The sequence below is a fragment of the Lithobates pipiens genome, unplaced genomic scaffold (genome assembly GCF_037356315.1).
Source record: "Lithobates pipiens isolate NorthernLeopardFrog02 unplaced genomic scaffold, aLitPip1_a1.2 Scaffold_16, whole genome shotgun sequence".
NCBI lineage: Eukaryota > Metazoa > Chordata > Amphibia > Anura > Ranidae > Lithobates > Lithobates pipiens.
Window position 1 is genome coordinate 609,549,440 of NW_027507748.1, and position 21,742 is coordinate 609,571,181.

At 42.8% G+C, this 21,742-nt stretch overlaps 1 protein-coding gene across 1 annotated transcript in view; it reads right to left on the minus strand.

Annotated features, from left to right (window-relative positions):
- Positions 1-274: 274 nt before the first annotated feature.
- MTMR6 (myotubularin related protein 6) overlaps positions 275-21,742 on the minus strand; it is a 119,254-nt gene continuing 97,786 nt past the window's right edge. The window contains exons 12-14 of the mRNA XM_077484040.1: positions 12,990-13,124; positions 12,779-12,905; positions 275-9,998 (exon numbers count right to left, since the gene is read on the minus strand). Coding sequence (XP_077340166.1) covers positions 9,690-9,998; positions 12,779-12,905; positions 12,990-13,124 — 571 coding nt within the window. The 3' untranslated portion in view covers positions 275-9,689. The remainder of the gene's footprint in view (positions 9,999-12,778; positions 12,906-12,989; positions 13,125-21,742) is intronic.

The following is a 21,742-nucleotide window of genomic DNA, read 5'->3' on the forward strand; positions in this document are numbered from 1 at the left end:
GCAAATACGGTGTGGCAAAGTATTGCAACGACCGCCAATTTATTCTCTAGGGTGTCTGGAAAAAAAAAATATATATATATAACGTTTGGGGGATCTAAGTAATTATCTAGGAAAAAAAACTGATGATTTTAACTTGTAAACACCAAGTCTGAAAAATAGGCCTGGTCCTTAAGTGGTTAATCACTACGCTTTAATGAGGTTAAATTTGAGGCCAGGTGGGAAGTGGTTAATAGAGGGATCTCTGGAATCTACATATAAAACAAAGTAAGCAGCATAGGATGAAAGAATCCCATATATTTTATTGTTACATATATCTCTGCAGATGTGAAATAAGATGCAATGAACCAAAAGTGTATTTCATCAGCAAACCATACTGGACCTCTTATAAAACCAGCTTATTTCTAAAGGGAAGTGTTTTTGTTGCAGTCAATGAGCACCTGTCAATTTCTCAGTGCAGGTTGGAAAATGAATGGGGTATCCAGATTGGTTCCTGCAGACCTCCAGACCCCCTTCTAACACTTCTAAACAAGAAGCAGCACATATAGAATTGCTGAGTGCTACATGAACATCAATACATTTTCCTTTAGAACATAATGCTTCCAGTTCAGTTATTCTGTGTAATCCTAACATAAAAAAAAAAACAATTTAAACAAGTAGAAAACGAGAAAGATCCTATGAGCTATGGTGCAGTTCATGTAAACATATTGTTTCAGTACAAGCTTTACAGACTTCAGTAATATCTGATATGTCAATTACAGATTTGATCCACAAAACCATTTTCTTCATCATTTGAACAAAAATTTTTTTTGGAAAGTATGTGATACTATATGGAGGAGACTAGGATAACAACTTACCGTACATAAAGAGAAAGGCTTAATTCAGATGAGCTTTGACACCCTTTCTATATGCAGGCTGCATTTGTTATTTCACCTGGATCCGCCCCGAGCTGTGCACAGGCAGCCTATAGAGGTGGAAGCAGATGCATTGGCTACACAGACACAGCCGGAAACATGTGGCAAAATGTGTGCAGGAGCAAATGCATGAATCTGAACACACACTGGCTGCTTTGAATCCGTGCACCCACTCCTGCATGCATGTCAATATTTGACATGTGGCTGTGCCAATGCAGCCTCTGCATCAATTTCTGTAGGCTGTCTGCACACAGCTCGGGGCGGATGCAGGTACAATAACAAACGCAGCCTGCATGCAGAACGCAGGTCAACGCCTGTCTGAATGAAGCCTTAGTAAAGAAATTCATACTTTTCCCAGAAAACTGTTGCTTCCTCTGTGCTGTTCATTTGATCCATGGCCTAAGCATCTGGTCATGTGATATCTGATGAAGGGTAAGCCCAGAGTACAGACTGCCCAATCCATGCCTTCAATAGAGATCACAAATCAAAAATGAGTAGGATTTTGGACACATGAACAGCACAGAGGCTGCTTTTCTTTTAGAAACATGGAAATTTCATCCCTTGGTTCAAGACTTCACATTCACAGATTCAATTTAAAAACATTTCTGTTTTAAACACTTACTAAAACCTTTCCCAATTAAAGGATAACTTCACTTTTGCATCTAAAAATGAAAATGTTAACTCTCTACATCCTTCAATCCCTGCCCTGACCAATGAAATCACTTCTATCCTGGAAGAATGAAGTGTTTCTTTTTGATCAGTGCAGTCACATGACTGCACTAACCATAGCTCACCATTACCAGCATTTTTCTGATACACAGTCCCAGGGCCAATGTACAGAGTGAGAAATGTACGGATTGGTAAATTAGCAGACGTGGGCATTGAACTTACTAAATAACAAATAAGTGCAGCCACGACTGGAGGAGTGTGGAGGGTATTAAAATGGTTGTAAACCAGCTTCTGCTGCTATTAATCTGTTCAATGAAGAGAGAGACAGCGGCTGGAGCAGCTGCGCTCGTGCACATCGCTGGATCAGATGGGCCCAAATAAGAAAAAAGGGGTTCTTGGGGAGAGCTGCAGCACAGAAGATTTTTCATCTTAAAAATCGTGAAAAAAATCTTGAGGCTTTAGATCTACTTTAAAGGAGAAGTCCAGCCCGAGCTTTTTAGGCTAGGCTTCTCCTCTTGGTCACAGGAGTGTAATTCAGTCTGAAGTTCGCTGTCCGCTAACATCACTGCCATCAGTTGAGGCAGCGCGTCATCCCGACTTCCAAGTCTGGATCCACCAGCTGCCTTGGTTGATTGCAGTCTCAGCGAGCCACTGAGACGGTCGCTCCCTGCCCCTCCATAGCTCATTGCTCCAATGAGCGTGGAGAAGGAGAGAGGAGAGACTGACTGCAGCTCTTCTCTCGGGGATCTGTGAAAACCAAGCCACCAGCGATGTTTGGTGGCTCGGTTCCCAGTGCAGAGATGGTAGGGGACAGTTGCAGCATTGGTCTGATGCTCCATCCACATAGGTAAGTATTAATCTAAAATAAAAAAAATCCCATACTTCTGTTTTAAGAGGCAACATTTTAATTTATGAATGCACAAGTGAATTTACTGTTTAACTTTCTTTACTTTTAGGGCTGGTTCACACACTATGATCACACAGGAATGTGGCGTGTGTTCCTGTGCAATCAGAACACAAAGAAAGCACTACATGCACTACTTTTAAAAAATGTGCCGCACCAAATCACATGGTACTGCAGTACCATGCGATTTGGTGCCCACAAATGCACTGGGTTTTCGATCTGCACTTGGGGTACCATCAACATTACACTGTCACTCACAGCAGATCACAAAGTCAGTGCGTTTTGGGAGCGGTGCAGGAAATGCGCGCAGAACATGCCTTTCCTGCACTCTGGTGTCAACTGGCCCATAAGCTGAAACCATTAACTGCAGATGAGATGCCATATTTATCCCCCTTCTTGGTGCCGCCAAAGTTCATTTTAAAAAAAAGCCACTTTCCCCAACCCCTAGCTACCAACATGAAATCCTGCCATTACCGGTAAACCCCTATCCCCCACAATCACACATTCTGCATCCCTGTATTCTTAATCCAGTGTTCATAGTAACAGGAAGTAGACAGGATGCTGTAAATTTGTTACAATCTGTGAAACTAAGAACTTTCAGGGGGATTACCAAAGATTGGTGCACAGAGAAATATGCTGCAATTTCTATGCACATACTTATTTAAAGTGCTTGTAAAGTCTCTTTTTTTTTCCTGTAAAAGTAACAAAATGTTATACTTACCTGCTCTGTTGCAGTGGATTTGTACAGCAAGCAGCTTACTATGGGGGCACCCGAGCCGAGCCACAGCTCCCTGTGTCTATTTAGATGTGGAGCCTGACCCTGCCCTGCCCCCTCTCTCCCCTGATTGGCTAGCTAACTTTGATTGACAGCAGTGGGAGCCAATGGCGCCGCTGCTATGTCTCGGCCAATCAGGAGGGAGAATCTCGGACGGCTGAGACACTTTGCGTTAGGGGGGCTTCTGCACACAGAAGGCTTTTTATCTTAATGCATAGAATGCATTAAGATAACAAAACCTTCTGCCTTTACAACCCCTTTAAGCTTTTATGTGCCAAATATAAAAAAAAGAAAATTGTTGGACAAAAGTTCAATAATTTGTTGCATCCTGTCCCTCCAGCAGTGCTGCTCTTTACTGTCCGCCCCTCATTATAATATTTATACCACTGTAGTAATGGTGTACATTTTGGAAAAAATTTTAACAAAATCATTGGCGCAAGTGCTTGATAGTCAGGCGCACGCTATCAGACATAAATAAAAACTGTTACAGATTTGGCACAGCTGGTGCTCCAACACATAGAACTTGTGTAATGACATTGTTAACTTGGCACCCAGAAAACTAGCTAATATGTACACTAAAATTATGACATACTTTCCTTTGTTAACCTTTTGCTGCATACTTATCGCTTATGTGCGGCGGCAGAGGTTGGGTTTTAATGCCCACATGCTGCACATATGTGTCTATGGGAGGCAGAGGTTTCTGTGCTGAAAGTACACTCACAGTACAGAGACAGAGCTGTGAAAGAAAGGTCCCTGTCTGTTCTAATGATGGGGATCCAGTGGGAATTGCTCCCAATTATGTGACCACTGTGACATCCAATCACAGTGGTCACATGACTAGGCAAACCTTTCCACCCCATGGGCATGTAAGCCCAGTTAAAAGGACACCGGGGCAGCAGGAAGGGGTTTAATCATCCCCGTTCTCATGCCTCTAGTAGTTGGCGCTGCTGGAAATAGCTCACCCAATCTCAGTAATGAAATGACATTGGCAACACTGCACCTCATCACTTCATTCACCTATGTAGATAAGACCATCCACTGACAAGCCTGGAGTACAGCATCCACCATCATCTGACTATTTCTATATTTAGTGCTCCTGGAGCAGTGGAGTATGAGGATCATTTACAAAAAAATCTGTTCTCTAATGATGTAGATGGATATCGGCAATCATGAGCTCTTAGAAGAAAGCTGGACACAGTAGAGAATGCAGCTTCTAAGCATTAAGCGTAACGATGCCTGCATCCACTCTGGAGAATAATTTTGTCCATGGAGGACTTGTTTTCTGAAGTAAGCAACATTAAAGGCAGGATTACTCAAAGGTTGAGAAGTATTCAATAAAATTAAAACTACATGATGTCTGGAATCAGGCCATCTACACAGTAAAGTGTCCCTGCCGTCCATGCTTAAAGGAGATATAAAGCCAAAACTTGCTTGGTTGTACTTCTCCTATGGATGACAGGAGTACAATTAGTTTTGGACTCCTGTGACCCGTTTTCAGAGAGGGGACTGAAGTCCGCTCTCTGCCGACATCATCAATGTCAGTCTGGATCAGCCAGGATGCCTGGACTGACACACGGCTTACTAGTACAGTAACCCATAACAACTAGTTTACACATATAAGATCAGAGATTCTATTTGATAAGAATAAGCATAAGTCCACAATAATCAGTTAAATCATTGCAGCATGAGGCACCAGTGTCTTAAAGTGCAGTAATGTCACCAATTTCCAATAAACTGATAGGCTGAATGTTGCTGTCATGAAACACTATATCAGAAGCCTCAGATGGAAACGACCAATATTTAAACATCTAGCTGCATACTAATTCTGGGGGGCTGTAAAGCACCTTTGCATTTTCATTGCCTCTGGACTAGTACCTGACCCGGAAAGCATAGGCTAATACAATTTAGACTAAAAACACTGATCCCCCCCCCTCGTCATACATATGTTGCACTGTCCAGGTTCAGTCACATGATCTGTAAGCAGTGTCAGTGAGCGGCTTGGCAACGGGGATGAATTCCTGGAGCTGTGAATTCACACGCCAGGTTCCACTGCCCCTCCGTTATCAGCACTCCCTCCCAAGGGTATTTACACAGATCTTCTTTAAGCCCTGTACACACGGACTGAATTTCAGGAAACAACGTCCGGTTAAAAAAAAAACAGCTGACATTCAGCCCATGTGTATCTCGGACGTGCATGCTAGAAAACCAGCAGCCAACCGACTCCCAATCAGCGCTCTCAGCTAATGGCGGAGAGCACTGACTGGAGTGTTCTGGCGAGGAGGAGCGTCCCCTCTGTCAGAACACAAGAGCTCAGTCAAAGAGATCGCTGTACTAACCTTGCACGGTTAGTACAGTGCCCCTGAATGGAGCTGTCAGTTTTTTTTGAGAAACCCGCTGGGTTGCTTGAAAAAAAATAAAAACTGTAGTGTATACCAGAATTTATGGGTATGAGGAGGGACGAAGCAATGTTTTTAACCTAAATTGTATTTGCGTTTACTTCCACTTTAATGACATTACCTATAAGCAGAGCTGACAGGACTCTGCACTTCTTTGACAATGAAGAACTCTATTATCTATACATAGCAGCATCTTCAGTTAAACGTGCTAATAACTCACCTTAGCTTCCCTTACTAGTTATGCATATAAAGAAAAGTCAACAAATTAGAAAGGCATTAATATTAGTCATTTCACAACACTAAAACTCTTCCTATGAGCATCAAGCTTTGTAGTGCAAATGATTCCCTTTTAGATAGTCTTCAAAAGGAGTATATATTGTGTACCTATGGTAGTTCTGACTTATGACACATTAACCATAGCGGGAAATAGCTGGCTGCATCCTCCTTAACGATATGCAATTCAAATAAGATTTATCTTCATTTGTCCTGATGGACATTTTTGCTAGAGTTTATCATTATCGGGATGTGCTTGTAAAATCTTTATATCCCTGGCACTGTGGCATGCAGTAAAAATAAACTCTTTGTTGCTCCTCATACCTGGTTGGCTCAATGGCAACACCCTTTAAATCAAGGTTCCTGTGGAATAAAAGGAGATAGATGGGGGTGTTGTCATACTTTGCATAATGTCTGTTCTCTATGCTTATCCGTGCCACACTATATAGGCAATGTTTTGTGAACACCTGACCATTACACTTATGTGAGCTTGGTGGGCATCCAATAGCAAAACAATGGGAGTTATTATGAAGTTAGCACCCCTTATCATCTATTCCAGCCTCCACTTTTCAACATTTCAATTGATCACAAAAGTGTCCAGAAAAGTCAGAGCTATGAGCATGACTTCGAGTTTCGAGCGATCACACTTTTTTTTACCGTAAAGTGTACCATAATGAGCCAGTACATCTAAGGAGATTATGTGGGTGCCTTCTTTTAATTTTTCTTGATATATGTTTAAAGGCTAAGGTGTTTTACAGGCGCACCTATTCTTAGGTGAGCTCACAAGTTGGCTTATATAAAAGAGTTTCAACTAGAGTTTACATATATATATAAAAAAAATATCAGGAGATAATGGCAAACTAACAAGATGAACCTGCCAGTGTAAGGGGTGTGTTTATCAAAAATATTTGTAGAACTATTCTTCCTGTGAAACTGCATGTACATTCATTCTGTGCAAACACCAGCAAAAACAAATGTTGAGACATTTTCTCTCCAGGTCACATGTGTGAACCAGGAAAATACTGCATTATGGACACAAGATAGAGCCGATGATCATATAAAAATAAACACTTGTTTTTGTCGGCTCCATCCAGTTGCCATAATGCAGTATTTTCCTGATCCACACATTTGACCTGGAGAAAAAAATAGCTTAAAGTAGAACTATATGCAAAACTTTTTATTTTTATTTTGTATAGGAGTACAGGGGGGTTATAAACCCTGTAAGGTTTATTTTTGCCATATCTGTCCCATTGGGGATATTTGCCTTCACTTCCTGTACCGCAGCCAAACAAGAAGTAAAAGGAAATCCCCACAAATTAAGGGAATCTCTTGGGGACCCCCAAGTCACCAGAACCAGTGTCCTCATTAGAATATTTCCCCTCTATTACTATTCCGGGGACAACCCAAAATTAGAGTTTTTCTTTTACTTTCACTGATAACAGTAAACAGGACAAATAGGGTAGGGGAATCTCCTTAAAGCGGTGTTCCGGCCCAAAAAAATATAAGATATTAAAAAGCCAGCAGCTACACATACTGCAGCTGCTGGCTTTTAACAATAGGACACTTATCTGTCCTGGAGTCCAGCAATGTCGGCACCGCAGCTGATGTTTCCATCAGCTGTTGGGTGCTGCTGCCGCCATTGCGGGTAAGGGTATCCGGCAGTGTAGCCTTACAGCTCCACGCCGGGAACCCTACTGCGCATGTGCGAGGCTACGCTCCTCTCTCCTACTGGCCCGACGACAGAGGAGAGAGCCCCATGGTGATGTCACGGGCCACGGCCCAGACTCCTGGAAGTAGGAACAGGATACTTGTCAAAGACAGGTATCCTGTCCCCCCATCCCGAAAGGTGCCAATTTTGGCACCGGAGGGGGAGAGGAGATAAATGAGCGGAAGTTCCACTTTTGGGTGGAACTCCGCTTTAACAGGAAACAGACAAAAAAAAATAAAGTTTTGACCTTAGCTTTAATTAACTAGCTATTTTGACCTTAGCTATAATTTAATAACATATAATTTTGCCTCCATTTGCACAGAAGGAATATCTCTGCAATTTAAAAAAAAATAAAAAGTACACCCCTAAGTATGGTACATAGAGATAGATAAATGAAGTGGGCTATCATTTTTTAAACAAAAATTACTGATCAGTGAAAGGGTCCAGCTCTTTCCATGGCACATTTGCATACTCCAAAAACTGACATTTCTTTTCCTGGTGGAACATTTCAGTGGCCACTAGTATGAAATTTCTATATTTTAGACCCCCTTTTGTTTCTCCTCAGCCTAAAATAGCAAAGTACATACAACATGACTTGCTTAATACAGCACTTCACAGTATAATTGATATGTAAAGGGCTAGTAACTCTCAGCAACCAATCAAAATAAACTCTGACCTGATCTGGTAATTGTAAACAGAAATCAGATTTTTTTTTTCAGAATTATTGTACTTTGTAGATAGCATCCACACTTTGTATTTCTTTGCTAAATAAGACTATATGATATTTGTCACTTCAAAGTTAGTACAATCTTTTTATATACTGGATGTTTGTGAGCCAACTTGCGTTTTAGGAGCAACACTGCTAGAAGGGAAAACTTGTACCATATGCATTGCTGATATTTTGATACAACCTTCCTTCTTCCTGGCAATCTAGGTGATATTAAAGAGGACCTACTGGATAGTGTATTATGTACGTACAGGTCAACTAGGGCAAAGGCATGCACAATTCATAAGCCTTGCACAATCTATGCAAATGTTCTTGACTTCATCTGCCCACCAGGCAATGCCCAGTCATCTGTATTTGCATACTACTTGCAGGGGATTTAAAACCTACATGCCAAGCACAAGGGGAGACATAGAAACACCCCTAGGTCTCAGGGGGGCTAGTACACAGAAAATAACAGGTCCTCATTATTACCTCTTTAGAGTACACAAAAGTTAAATGGGGATGTGGGGGGCATTATATATTCCTTCCGTTAAGGCAAAGCCTTAGCAGCAGTTGTAGGAGAACAACACAGAGCTCTATGGCTCAATACACAAAGGCATTAAGTGATGGTTTAGCTTTTTGCCGCCAGCTCACAATGAAGAATACAATCACTTTTTGCCTGCAGTCCCTGGTCTTCCCAAGTCTTTACAAGCTCTCAAGGCTTTTGCGGTATCAGTACAGCGACATACTCCAAAATACGAACTACACAGTTTACAAACAGATTATAGACAAGCTAAGTCCAGTGAAAACTACAAGACACCCTGAAGACACAAAGAACCCTATGTACAGATAAGTCAAAAAGAGGAATTCTTTCTGTACCATCCACACCAACCAATCAACATCAAAATGGCACACAGGCATAAACATTAAAGAGGGAACTGGTTGCTACGGCCAGCAGAAGCGATTTTTCTTTAAACATTTTCACACATCCTATGAAGGCCTTTAGATCCTCCATTAGGAGAACCTGAATGTATGTGGAATAAAGATGATCAATGTAAACTGGAGTTATACAGTACAAACGTCGTCCACTTCTAAATAAGTGCAAATTCGGAAGCTTAATACCTTCCAAAAATGCAACTTCAGAATCCTGCTCTACCTAGATGGAGCAGTGTTACCCAACGGTTATATAACGGCCACTCACAAGGTAGAGTCTCCAGTTCATCTAGCTAAAAGTCAATTTGGGCTTTTCTTTCTCTATTGACGGAGTAGTATTATGCCCAATGACAGCCTTTTATGTGCTAGAAGGGATTTTGTGAACTCACAAGGCACTTTTAGCACAGTCAACATCTAACTGACTCTCATTTTAGCAACTCCAAACTCCAGACTGACAAAGGAGGGCTCTTCTTTAGACGGCTCCTGTGAATATTCAGTATAGCGGTTGTCTTTTGCAGTGTTGCCATCTATGGTTTGAACAGGGTCCTGCAGGGGGTGAAGAACTTGTTCCTTCTCGTAACACGGAGATTCTTTCAGTTTGGGAAACTCTGTTGTAGGAGAGCTGATATACTCAGTGGTTGGAGAGTTGATATACTCTGTGGTAGGAGAGCTGATGCAGCTGTTTCCAGCATATTCACCTCCTTTGGTAAGATTGCTCATTTTCTGCAAAAAAAAAAAAAAGTGTTAGAGGTTATCTTTAAACAGCATTACTGTAGAGCTTATGTAAGGTAGCAGTTATATGGGGGTTGGGAAATCAGGGGGACTGAAGGACCTGAAAATTATGTCCAGCTGGACCATAAACATTCAGATGGGGTGAACTTTCTCTAATGACTTTAGGCACCTTAACGTGGTTGTAAACCCACTTTGAAAAAACAAAAACTAACACCTACAAGTCCATCGCTGAGCCCACCACCTGTGGAAGGGAATTCCACATTCTTGCCGCTCTTACAGTAAAAGAACCCTCTACATAGTTTGAGGTTAAACCTCTTTTCTTCTAATTTTAATGAGTGGCCACGAGTCTTGTTAAACTCCTTTCTGCGAAATTGTGGGGTCACTAGTACGGTATTTAGAAATTGAGATCACAAAGTGTTTTATTACTGCAATTAGAAGCGCCTTCTTCTCTGCTTTGACTTAAAAAGGATTTCAGTGCGATTCCTGTCCAAATCGCATGCAATTTCCTCCACCACTCCTGTTTGTGTGAACCCAGTATAGAAAGGGAAGTGCCATCTAGTGCACCAATAGGCAGTTTATTAAAAATGTTATAAAAACTCACATTAAAGTACATATCTAAATCTGCATAGTGTCCCCATCACACCGATGACAGAAAACCACAGCCGCTAAAGGAGCTCACAGGGCTGGAGGAGAAATTCCAGGACCCCTGTGGGCATAGGGCGGAAGTCATGTCAGCTTGGGGCGGACTGCCTATACATCTCCTCCAGCCCTGTGAGCACCTCTAGCTGCTGTGGTTTTTTATCATCGTGGGACGGGGACACTATGCAGATTTGGATTTGACTAGGTATGTACTTTAATGTGAGTTTTATAAAAAATTTCCCACAAATAGAGCTTTCTTTTTGTGGTATTTGATCACCTCTATGGTCTTTATTGTTTGCGACAATTTTGAAAAAAGAAAAAAAAAAAGCTATATTTTTACTATAATAATATATCCCAAAAAAATATTAAAAAACCGAATTTCTTCCTAAGTTTAGGTCAATATGTATACTTATAAAAACAAAATAGATGCAACGCTAATAACATGCACGTGACTAAATTACGTAATTAATTCATTTGTGAATAATGAATACAATTAAATAATCACAAAAGAAAAAAAATGTGATCAAAAAAAAAAACTAATGCAGAGTCCTATTAGAAACAATGGTGAAAAATATATATAAAGTGTCCACATAATAAGTGAATAATAATGATCTTCGTGATCTATCTTCAAACAGCATGCAATGTGCGTCCTCTTCACCACAAATAATGTATAGATTGCCTGCTTACCAGAGGGGGCGATGACTGCCAAAAGAACAGTCTCGCCTAGCGTTTGGGAAATAGGTCTCCCGCAACCCTTTAGATGTTAATAGAGCCTCCGTATGTAACACTCAATATCGGGAAACAAAAGAGACTTCCATAGTGTGATACCGTAAAATCAATAAGTTTTTAATAAAGATAAAGTTTGCACTCACAAATTAGTAGTCATCAAATGGCCGGAAATATATCCAAATATGTAAATCTCCAATGCGGTCTCACCAGAAAAATCGCTCTACTTCCTCTTTCCTGTATCCATCCACCGTCTTGCGGCTAGCGTGATGTCACCATCAAGGCCCCACCCAATTGTATTATTCTTATTTAAATGTATTCATTATTCACAAATTAATTAAATACGTAATTTAGTCACATGTTGTTATTAGTGCTGCATCAATTTTGTGTTTATATTTGTACAAGAAGTACTTGGTACTGGACTTTTTTGGTGCCTGCTGCTTATATTATATATTTCACCTTGGTTATAGCGTAGCGTTTGCCGGAGTGCTTTTTGAAAATTCAATATGTATACCTCTACATATTTTTGGTAAAAAAAAATAAAAAAATCGCAATAAGTGTATATTGATCTTTCTAGGTATCTGTGGAGCGATCATGGGTGGCATGCGCGTTGGCGCGAGCCTCCAGCGCCGTGTGAGTGCACACTGTATCTATTGCATGAACCGACATACAGCTACGGCGAATTTGCACAATAAAGCCAACCTGCCGAAGCATAATGACTGTGGCTGGTCGGCAAGTGGTTAATGACAAGGAAAAGTTAAAAACGCTTACAAGATAAAAGTGAAAAACAGGCATATCAGTGAATCCATAATGTCCAGCAGGATGCTTCCTGGGAGTAAACACAGCTGCAGGTGAAAGTTCCAGCCGACCAGCAGTGGGAAATACTGTGTCTCTGATCTAAGAGAGACAGTGTTCATCACCACTGGTTGGCTGGAACTTTCACCTGCAGCTGTGTTTACTCTGAGGAGGCACCTCACTGGACGTTATGGATTCACTGATATGCCTGTATTTCACTTCCATATTGTAAGTGTTTTATTACTGTACTTAGAAGTGTCTTCTTCTCTGTTTTATTTTTCCTCTAGAGTGTGCTTCCCTCTTCTGAAGTGCTGCTGTTGTGTATTAATCACATTTCAAGAGCCAGTCATGTACTGGTCTGGTTGTTAAAGTCTCCTTGTTATCCAGAGCGCCCTTTACTCCACACTTTCCAAGTGGCCAGTAAAGCCATCATAACACAGGCTAATAAAAAGGTGCAAGAAAGGTGTGACAGCTCTCTCTGTCAGAAATATTTGGAAGCTACGAGTAGCAGGTATAGAAAATGTTAGTAACCGATAGGTGTACTTTATAACCTAAATAAAAAAAAGCCATACTGTATGTCAAGCTATACAGTATATGGTTAGAGGTCTTACCAGTTGCAGTTGTTTCATTTCATCCTCCAAAGCTTTGTTTTCAGCACTTATTTTTACAAGTAAATTGGCAACAGACTGTCTGGGATGCAGTGTCAAGTCAAACTGGTGATACATGTTCCTCCAGAATCTGTTCACAAATGACAGCATTAAAGACCGTGATAATACCCAGCCTGTGACAGGACACATAAGACGCATGAAAAGATGTGCTTACTTGAAGCTGGAATGGATGGTGTTTGGCTCCAGGACTGGCTGGCTCTTGAGGGAGCTCTGATCAAACAGAGGATTCTGATATTTGCTGCGTTCACCAAGAAGATGTGCCCACAATGAGTGCGTCTTCTCCTTTAATCTATACAAACAGAATAAAGATGCTGAATAGTCCAAATGGCCTTTGAAATCAAATCTGCAATCCTCTTTTTTACTATCACACTAATAAATACTATGTTGATGATTCCAGAAGTGAAAATATATAAAAAATTCACACGAAAAAAACCTTGGCAGAAAACTATATACATAAATAGATGCACACCAAACTGAAATGACCAGACCCACTTTTACTCCAGTTTTCATGAATCAGATGCACAATATTAAAGATATGTGGTATAATCATAATGCAAACAAGAACTTAAAGGAATCAACTTTAAAGAAGTTTGACGGCACCATAGTGGCTACAGCATGGCTCGATAACTCTGGGAGGGCGTACATTCACATCCTCCCAGAATTCTGCACCTGGGAACATCCGTGACCATCACGGATCACGGTAAATGGCTGCCGATGACGGAGCGATCATTTGTAAACAAACCAGCGTCATATCCGGTTCCTCTCTCCCCTCTCTGTACTGATCGGTACAGTGTGAGTGAAGAGGGGAGAGAGTGGAAGCAGCAGCACTGTGGGCTGGATGTGTAGTGCCCACAGCACTGATCTGTGACAATTCTTGCCTCATCCAGCCATCCGTGCTCAGCCATCCCATCTATCCACATCCATAATCAGCAATACTCATCTATCCATGCTCAGACATCCATCCTCATCAATACTCATCCATCCATGCTCAGCCATCCATCCATCCTCATCAATACCCATCCATCCCTGCTCAGCCATCCATCCATACTCATCAATACTCATCCATCCATCTATAGTCCGCAATACTCAACCATCCATGCTCAGCCATCCATCCCTAATCAGCAATACTCATAAATGCTCAGCCATCTATCCATACTTGGCAATACTCATCCATGCTCAGCCATCCATCCATACTCGACAATACTCATCCATCCATGCTCAGCCATCCCATCCACCTCCAGCCATCCATGCCACATTAGTTCTTATCCATGCCAAATCCATGCCACTAGAGTGCCTCACAAAAGTGTAATAGGTAGTCAAATTTAATTTGACATGTATGCCCCTAGAACACCTGATGGTGCTCCTTGCATGTTGTGCCTCTCTATGTGGCCAGGCTGTGTAAAAGTCTCCCACATGTGGTATCGCCGTACTCAGGAGTAGAAGAATCTATTTTGGGGTGTAATTTTTGGTATGTACATGCTATGGGTTAGAAATATTGTATAAATGGACAACTTCTTTTCATTTTCTTTACACATTTTCCAAAAACTTGTAGAAAAAGAGATTTGTTCAAAAGACTCATTATGCCTCATAGGTTATACGTTGGGGTGTTTTCTTTCTAAAATGGGGTACTTTTTGGGGCGTTTCCATTGTCCTGGTGCTCCAGGGCCTTCAAAATTGTAAGAGGTAGTTAAGAAATTATATGTGTAATCTATGCTCCAAGAACGCCTGATGGTGCTCCCTGCATGTTGCGCCTCTGAATGTGGCCACATTGTGTAAAAGTCTCACACGTGTGGTATCGCCATACTTGGGAGGAGTAGCATGTGTTTTGGGGTGTAATGTGTGCTATGCATATGCTGTGTGTGTGAGAAATAACCTGCTAATATGACAATTTTGTGGGGGAAAAAATTACATCTTCAAAAAACTCAGAATGCCTCTTACTAAATACCTTGGAATGTCTACTTTCCAAAAAGGGGTCATTTGGGGTATTTGTACTTTCCTGTCTTGTTAGGGTGTCAAGAAATAAGATCGGCCATCAGTGCATCAGGTGTGATCAATTTTCAGAGATTGGCACCATTGTTTGTAGACTCTATAACTTTCACAAAGACCAAATAATATACACCAATTAGGGTTATTTTTACCAAAGATATGTAGCAGTATAAATTTTGGCAAACATTTATGAAGAAAAATTACTAATTTGCCCAATTTTCTAACAGAAACAAAGAAAAAAATGCATTTTCTTTTTTTTTTTTAATACAGAATTTCAGTCTTTTATAGTGCAAAATAAATAAATAACCCAGTGGTAAATACCAGCAAAAGTTAGCTCTATTTGTGTGAAAAAAAAGGACAAAAAAATCATATAGGTACAGGGTTGTATAACTGAGTAATTGTCAATCAAAATGTGAGAGCACCGAAAACTTAAAATTGGTCTAGTTAGGAAGGGGGTTTAAGTGCTCAGTGGTCAAGTGGTTAAAGATACATACTCATGTCCATGCCGCAGCATCAGTCTGATTCTGTAGCTGTCCCCTGCTAACCCTAAGCCAGAGAACTGAGCAACCAGCTGCTTATCACTCAGTTTTCAGACAGGTCTTGCCGAAGCAGAGAGTGGTGAATGTCAGTCATAAATCTCAACTATGCCCCAAAAAGCACTCACTGGAGTGCAAAACTGGTGAGGGGGTGGGCGCAGGTGGCTTTGACAAGGGATAGGACTGCAGGTAATACAGGGTGCTGTGAAGGGGCGCTGCAGTTTACGCATGCTTTTGCAAATGTGTGCTAACTAAACCCCTCCTTTTAACGCATACTGTTAGACAGGTTAATTCAGTTAGTAAGCAGACTGGTTGGTGAGTTGAGCTGGGAATTTTCTCTGGTTTTGTCTTGCAGCTGTTTTTGACTCTGTGCTAAGCGCTGAGAGCCAAAGCCGGCTGTCAATTAGGTAGCTGGGTGGATCCCAACAATACTGGTCAAGATCCTTCCAGAGCCTAGAGTGGCTCTGTAAAGTCAGCCATCATACAAAGAAAATTGCTACTTGCTTCTTCCTGGATCAAGAATTTACATGATAGGTTGAGGGTCGGGACCCTACGGCCTTCATAGAAACATGGCTCCAGGAGATATTCGGCAAAGAGGCCTTCACTACACTGTACGCGGTGGAACGGGCACACCGCACGCCGCCCAGACCCCATCCACCCGGTAACCCACCAAGATCCATGCTGGCCCGACTCCTGAACTATAAGGACAGAGAGATTATACTCAGGCTAGCCAGGAAGAGAGGTGTGATACACTACAATGGGGCTAAAGTTTAATTTTACCCTGATTTCTCGGCAGAGGTGCAACGCAAAAGGGCCAAGTTTGCTGAGGTGAAGAAGCGCCTCTGCAAAGAATCCAAGTAACATATTCAATGTACCCAGCTAAATTACACATCACTGCCAGAGGGCAATACACTTTTTTTTGAGTCTGCCTTGGATGCTTCCGCTTGGCTGGAACGCAATGGACAGGACCTTAGAAGACAACGAGAGGCCGACCAGGGGGAGTGATGTCTGCTACAGAGGCGGTATGTAACCTGCTGACATTTTAAGTCTTCTACTTACAGTGTGGGATAAAGTTCACTTTTATAAAGATAGCGCTTGGCAAGAGCTTTTTGACAGAATAAGTTTGTCTAAAACGGAGTCTGAGCCCAGGTGGGGACGACATGCCCATGGGGACTCACGAATCTACATTTTGCCCCAGTTAAGAGGGCTTGCTATTTGGTGCTGTCTTGGCGCGAGGTTGTAAGGGGGGAGTCCGCACCCAACCTTGTGCGGGCCTGCGAAATGCACCCGACAGGACCAGTTCAGGAAAGTTTGTTATACTATTGCTGGTCACACTGACAAACAGTACTTCCCCATTCCTACCGATGTAAGACATCGCCAAATTCAACCGAAGCAACTCACTGGATATCAGAACTTAGTACCTGTAACAAGATCAATGCCCCGCTGTCTCCTAGGACTGAGGCGTCGGGCATATGGGCCATGGACACAATAACATACAACAACCAGCATGGCTACCACCCCGAATGTATCATGGACCGTCCATGGCGTTCATAAACCATTGAAACGCACTATGGTAAGTTCATGCTTGAAAAAGTTTCACCCTGCTATTGTGAGTCTCCAGGAGACCCACCTCACAAAAGGACAACAATTTTTCTGCAATACTCCTGGGTGGGCAAGGCATGCCACTCCACTCACACTGCGTACTCGCGCGGGGTGAGTTTATTGGTGCACAAATCCTTGGCCTACCAGGAATTGGACGCAGTAAAAGACCCCATGGGCAGATATGTATTTTTTTTACTGTAAAATGTTTACTTTAACTGTGATATTGGCATTTGTGTATATACCTCCCCCATTCTCTAGGCAAATATTGCAGCTTCTCCTGTCTTACCTGGTCGATAAGCCTGATGTCCCCACACTGATCATGGGTGACTTTAACGGTTACCTTGATCCTAAATTGGATAGACATCCCCCGACCCAGCCTCCCTCAGGGAACAGGGGCACTATTTTAAGCCGGCTGCTGCTGGAGGTGGGCTGGGTCACTGTCACGCATTGACTTGTGCGTGGGGTCCCCCCAACTTTTGACCTTGATCACCAGGGTAGAGTACTTTCCAAGGGGGGTATCTGACCATTCCCCACTGGTCACACACCTGATCACTCACCCTCTGGCGAATCTGCCAAGGGCACCATGGAAGCTGAATGCCTTCTGGTTAAAACTATTCACCTCTCACGAACGGGTGGTGAAGAAGATAGAACTATACTTTTTTGACAACCAAATGCATAGTTATTTGTTGCTGAGATGGGATGCCTTCAAGGCATGCCTGAGGGGCACATTTATAGCCTAAGTTGCCGCTATCAAAAGAGATTCATCAGCCCTACTACTGCAGGTGGAAGACCAGGTGAGGCGGCTGGAGCTTGCTTATGTTGTGGACCCATCGGACTCCGCGAGGGAGGCATGGATCTCGGCTCAGGACTCCCTGGACCAGGTGAGATCCTCCGCCGAAGAACGAAAAAGGTTCTTTACCAAACAGGCATTCTATGAAGAGGGGGAAAAAACAGGCAGATTACTGGCTAGAATTGCCAGAGTTCAACAATCCTCCCCATCCATAGGAGCAATGCGCAACTCCTCGGGACGATTGGTGAACGACCCAGAACAAATAATAGAGGAACTGGCCTCTTTTTATGTAGCACTGTACAGGTCATGTGACAATTACACAGAAGAAGAGCTGCAGAGCTATGTGGATGGGGTGGACCTCCCGACTCTGACCCGCAATGAGCGGGAAGAACTGCTCCGCTTACACTAGATGAGTTGAGGGAGGCTACTGCCTCCTTTCCAACATGCAAGGCCCCGGGGGACGATGGGATTCCTATGGAGGTCTATACCCAATACGGGAGGTGATCTTACCTAAGCTGCTTTAGGTTTTTAACTCCTCCTTCAGGTCAGGAAAGCTGCCCAGTAGTATGACTAAGGCAAACATTATACTACTACTCAAAGCAGGTAAAGACCCACTAGACCCCAGCTCCTATAAGTTCATCTTGCTACTACTGAGTGACGTTAAAATCCTGGCCAAAGTACTGGCCATGAGGGTTAATAAAAAAATCCGATCCATTGTCCACTTAGACCAGGCAGGACTCATGCCACGAACATCCACTGCGACCAACCTCAGGCGACTATACTTGAACATGCAGACCCCCTCGGACTCCGCCGGCCATAGAGCCCTGTTGTCTCTTGACCCCAACAGGGCATTCGACAGTGTGGGCTGGCGATATCTGTGGTCTGGGCTGGCCAGGTTTGGGTTTTTTAGTCCCAGGTTTATTAGATGGGTGAGACTGCTGTATGACACACCACAGGCTGCCATACGCATGTCAGATAGACTGCCGCATGCTTTTGCTTTGGGCAGGGGGACCAGGCAGGGGTGCCCCCTCTCCCCCCTGCTCTTTGCTCTCTAGCCATCGAGCTCCTTGCGGCACAGGTGAGGAACTGCCCACAGATCAGGGGATTCCGATACGGTGAACTGCATGAAAAAATCATGCTCTATGCCGACGATATGCTTCTCTTTTTGGAGGACACAGATGACTCACTGGTTGGGGCAATGTCCCTTATCAAGGAGTTTGGCCATTTTTCAGGCCTCACTATAAATTGGCCCAAATTGGCCCTGATGTTTGTGAACAGAGCCCGGGACCGGGCCGGGGGGCCCTTCTGCCCCGTACCTATAGTGACTACGTTTAAATACCTAGGCATACACATTTCCCCCATATTAACAGAATTCTGCAAACTAAACATATATTCCATGCTAACCCTGTTTAGAGATAAAATAAACATATGGAACAAAACTTAAAATGTCACTGACGTGAAAGGCAAACCTCATCAAGATGATACTGATGCCACAGTTCCTTTACCTGTTACACAACACACCAGTGGTCATCACGCTGAAGATATGCAGAGTGGTTAACTCTTTGTTCAGGCTGTTGCTGTGGCATGCCAAAACCCCCAGAATTAAACTGGAGCAACTACAATACCCAAGGGGGGGGGGGGGGGGCCTTGCCCTGCCCAATCCCTGGATACACTATTTGGCAGCACAGCTGCAGCATCTGATAGGGACCATGGCTTCCTCGATGGGGGGCTCATCTGCCAAACTTATGCTGCTCAGCTCGGGGGTGGCTTCAATACCTGAGGGATTAGAGGCCCAACAATTCCAAAAGCCTAACAAATCTATGCCCACGTATGCACTCCTTCAGGTGTGGAATAAAACTAAGCAGCTTCAGGGGGTAACAGAGTTCACGGCATTCAGCCCAATCTGGGGAAATAAAACCTATGCAGAACTACCCAAGATCCAACAGGGACCCAGGTGGATCCCCATGGGTATAACTCACATGAGGCACATCTTTCACAACGGGGCCTTTTTCCCTTAAAGAACTTAAAATCCAAATATGCATTGCCCCACAGTATGCTCTTTTACTATATGCAAATTCAACACCCGTCAGGGCACATGGGGAGGCCATGGAGTGGAATCAGTCCCCCACTCCGTATCTGACACAAAAGGCATAATCTCCCACGTTACAACACGCTCTTGTCATCGTTCTTAGAAGGACACCCCATGAAGGCAAGGACACAATGGGAGGTGGACTTAGGGCCCATAGATGGAGAACTGTGGGAGGAGGCCCTGCAGGTAGTCAATACTTGCTTACTAAGTGTGGCACAAAAGGTATACCAACTATACATTGTACTGAGAGTTCACTATACTCCCATAAAACTATACAAAATGGGTAGAATACCTGACCCATTACGCGGTAGATGCAGAGCGGTACCTGGGGAAGAAGCTGCCCAAAGCTCCACAGATACTGGACGGAGGTTCTGGCCACACTAAATCAGGTGTTCCAGACCAATGTCCACCTTGAACCACTAAACTGCCTGCTGGGAGTCCTGGAGGGGAAGATAGCAGAGGAGGGGAAGAGAACCACCTTCGCCAGGGCACTATTTCAGTCAAGGAAAACAATTTTATTAAGCTGGAAATCAGCTACACCACCAAAGACTAAAACGTAGATACAATGCATGAGTAAAATGCTTATAATGGAGAAATACATATACCAGCATAGAGGGAATCCTGGTAAATTTGACAAACTGTGGGAGGCATGGCTTGACACACCAGGACCAACAGAGTTGGTACATATGAGACTGCTCAGAGGGGCGTAGGTACAATAAGACTCAGACACCCAGATGGATACGGAAATAGCATCAGAAGTAAGAACAGGGGTGTAGCCAGCATGGGGTTGACAGTAATGGGCGATTGTATGGCACAGAGTGTGACGAATCCAAAAGGTACCATGAACAGAAACCAATCTTGATTGTTAACAAATGTGCTTATAGATGGTAGGTTGAAAAAAATGTAAGACTTGAACATGTACGTAGTTTCATATTGGAATGTACTGTTTGTTTTGTGAGCAATAAAAACCTTTTTGATTAAAAAAGAATTTACATGACACTGAGAAAGCTCCACGGGTGGTGCACAAAAGATTTTGATAGAAGAGACACACAAAGACTCTACTATGAAAAAAACTATACCTGTTAACATTTTTTTTTTACTGCTTAGCCCCAAAATAACATCTTATGCATTGGTAGCCCAACATAAACCTCTTACAAAGCCTAAAGTTGGTCTAGTAAAAAAAAAAAAAATTGTCACTGCTTTCTGACTCCTTAGGGAAGGCACCTGTGAGTACACTGTTCCCAATGGCCTTCAGAAATTCTGTTTAGCTGACTGGTTGCTAACATCTGATGTCCTGCTTGTCCCAAGCAGGCTGCCATTGAATCCAATTGCAGGCAAAGCCATCCAGCATCAAACCCTCTCCTGTCCTGTACCCCTTTCAGAAATGGGTAGTGAAGTTTAAAATGAAAGGAATGTGTTAAAAAAAAATATATAGGTGCAAGTGAAGTTGCACTTTAACTCCTCACTTACCTGTCATTTGTCATGCTGGGTTATCTAAGATTCAGATACTCCCCTGCCCAGCAGATCCAGCATAGTCTTGCTGCGATCTGTTGCCCAGGGGCCCAAGTCTGGGTCCAGGGTCCATTTGGCCACTTAAACCCCCTTTTCTAACCAGAGCAATTTTCAGCTTTCGATGTTCTCACAATTTGAATCACAATTACTCAGTCATGCAACACTGTACCTATATTACATTTTTGTCCTTTTTTCACACAAATAGAGCTTTCTTTTGGAGGTATTTAATCACCGCTGGGTTTATGTGTTTGCGTTATAAAATAAAAAAGACAGAAAATTATTTACAAAAATGAATTTTTCTTGGTTTGTTCTGAAATTTAGGAAATTAGTAATTTTTCTTCATAAATTTAGGCTAAAATTTATACTGATACCTAGCTTTGGTGAAAATAACC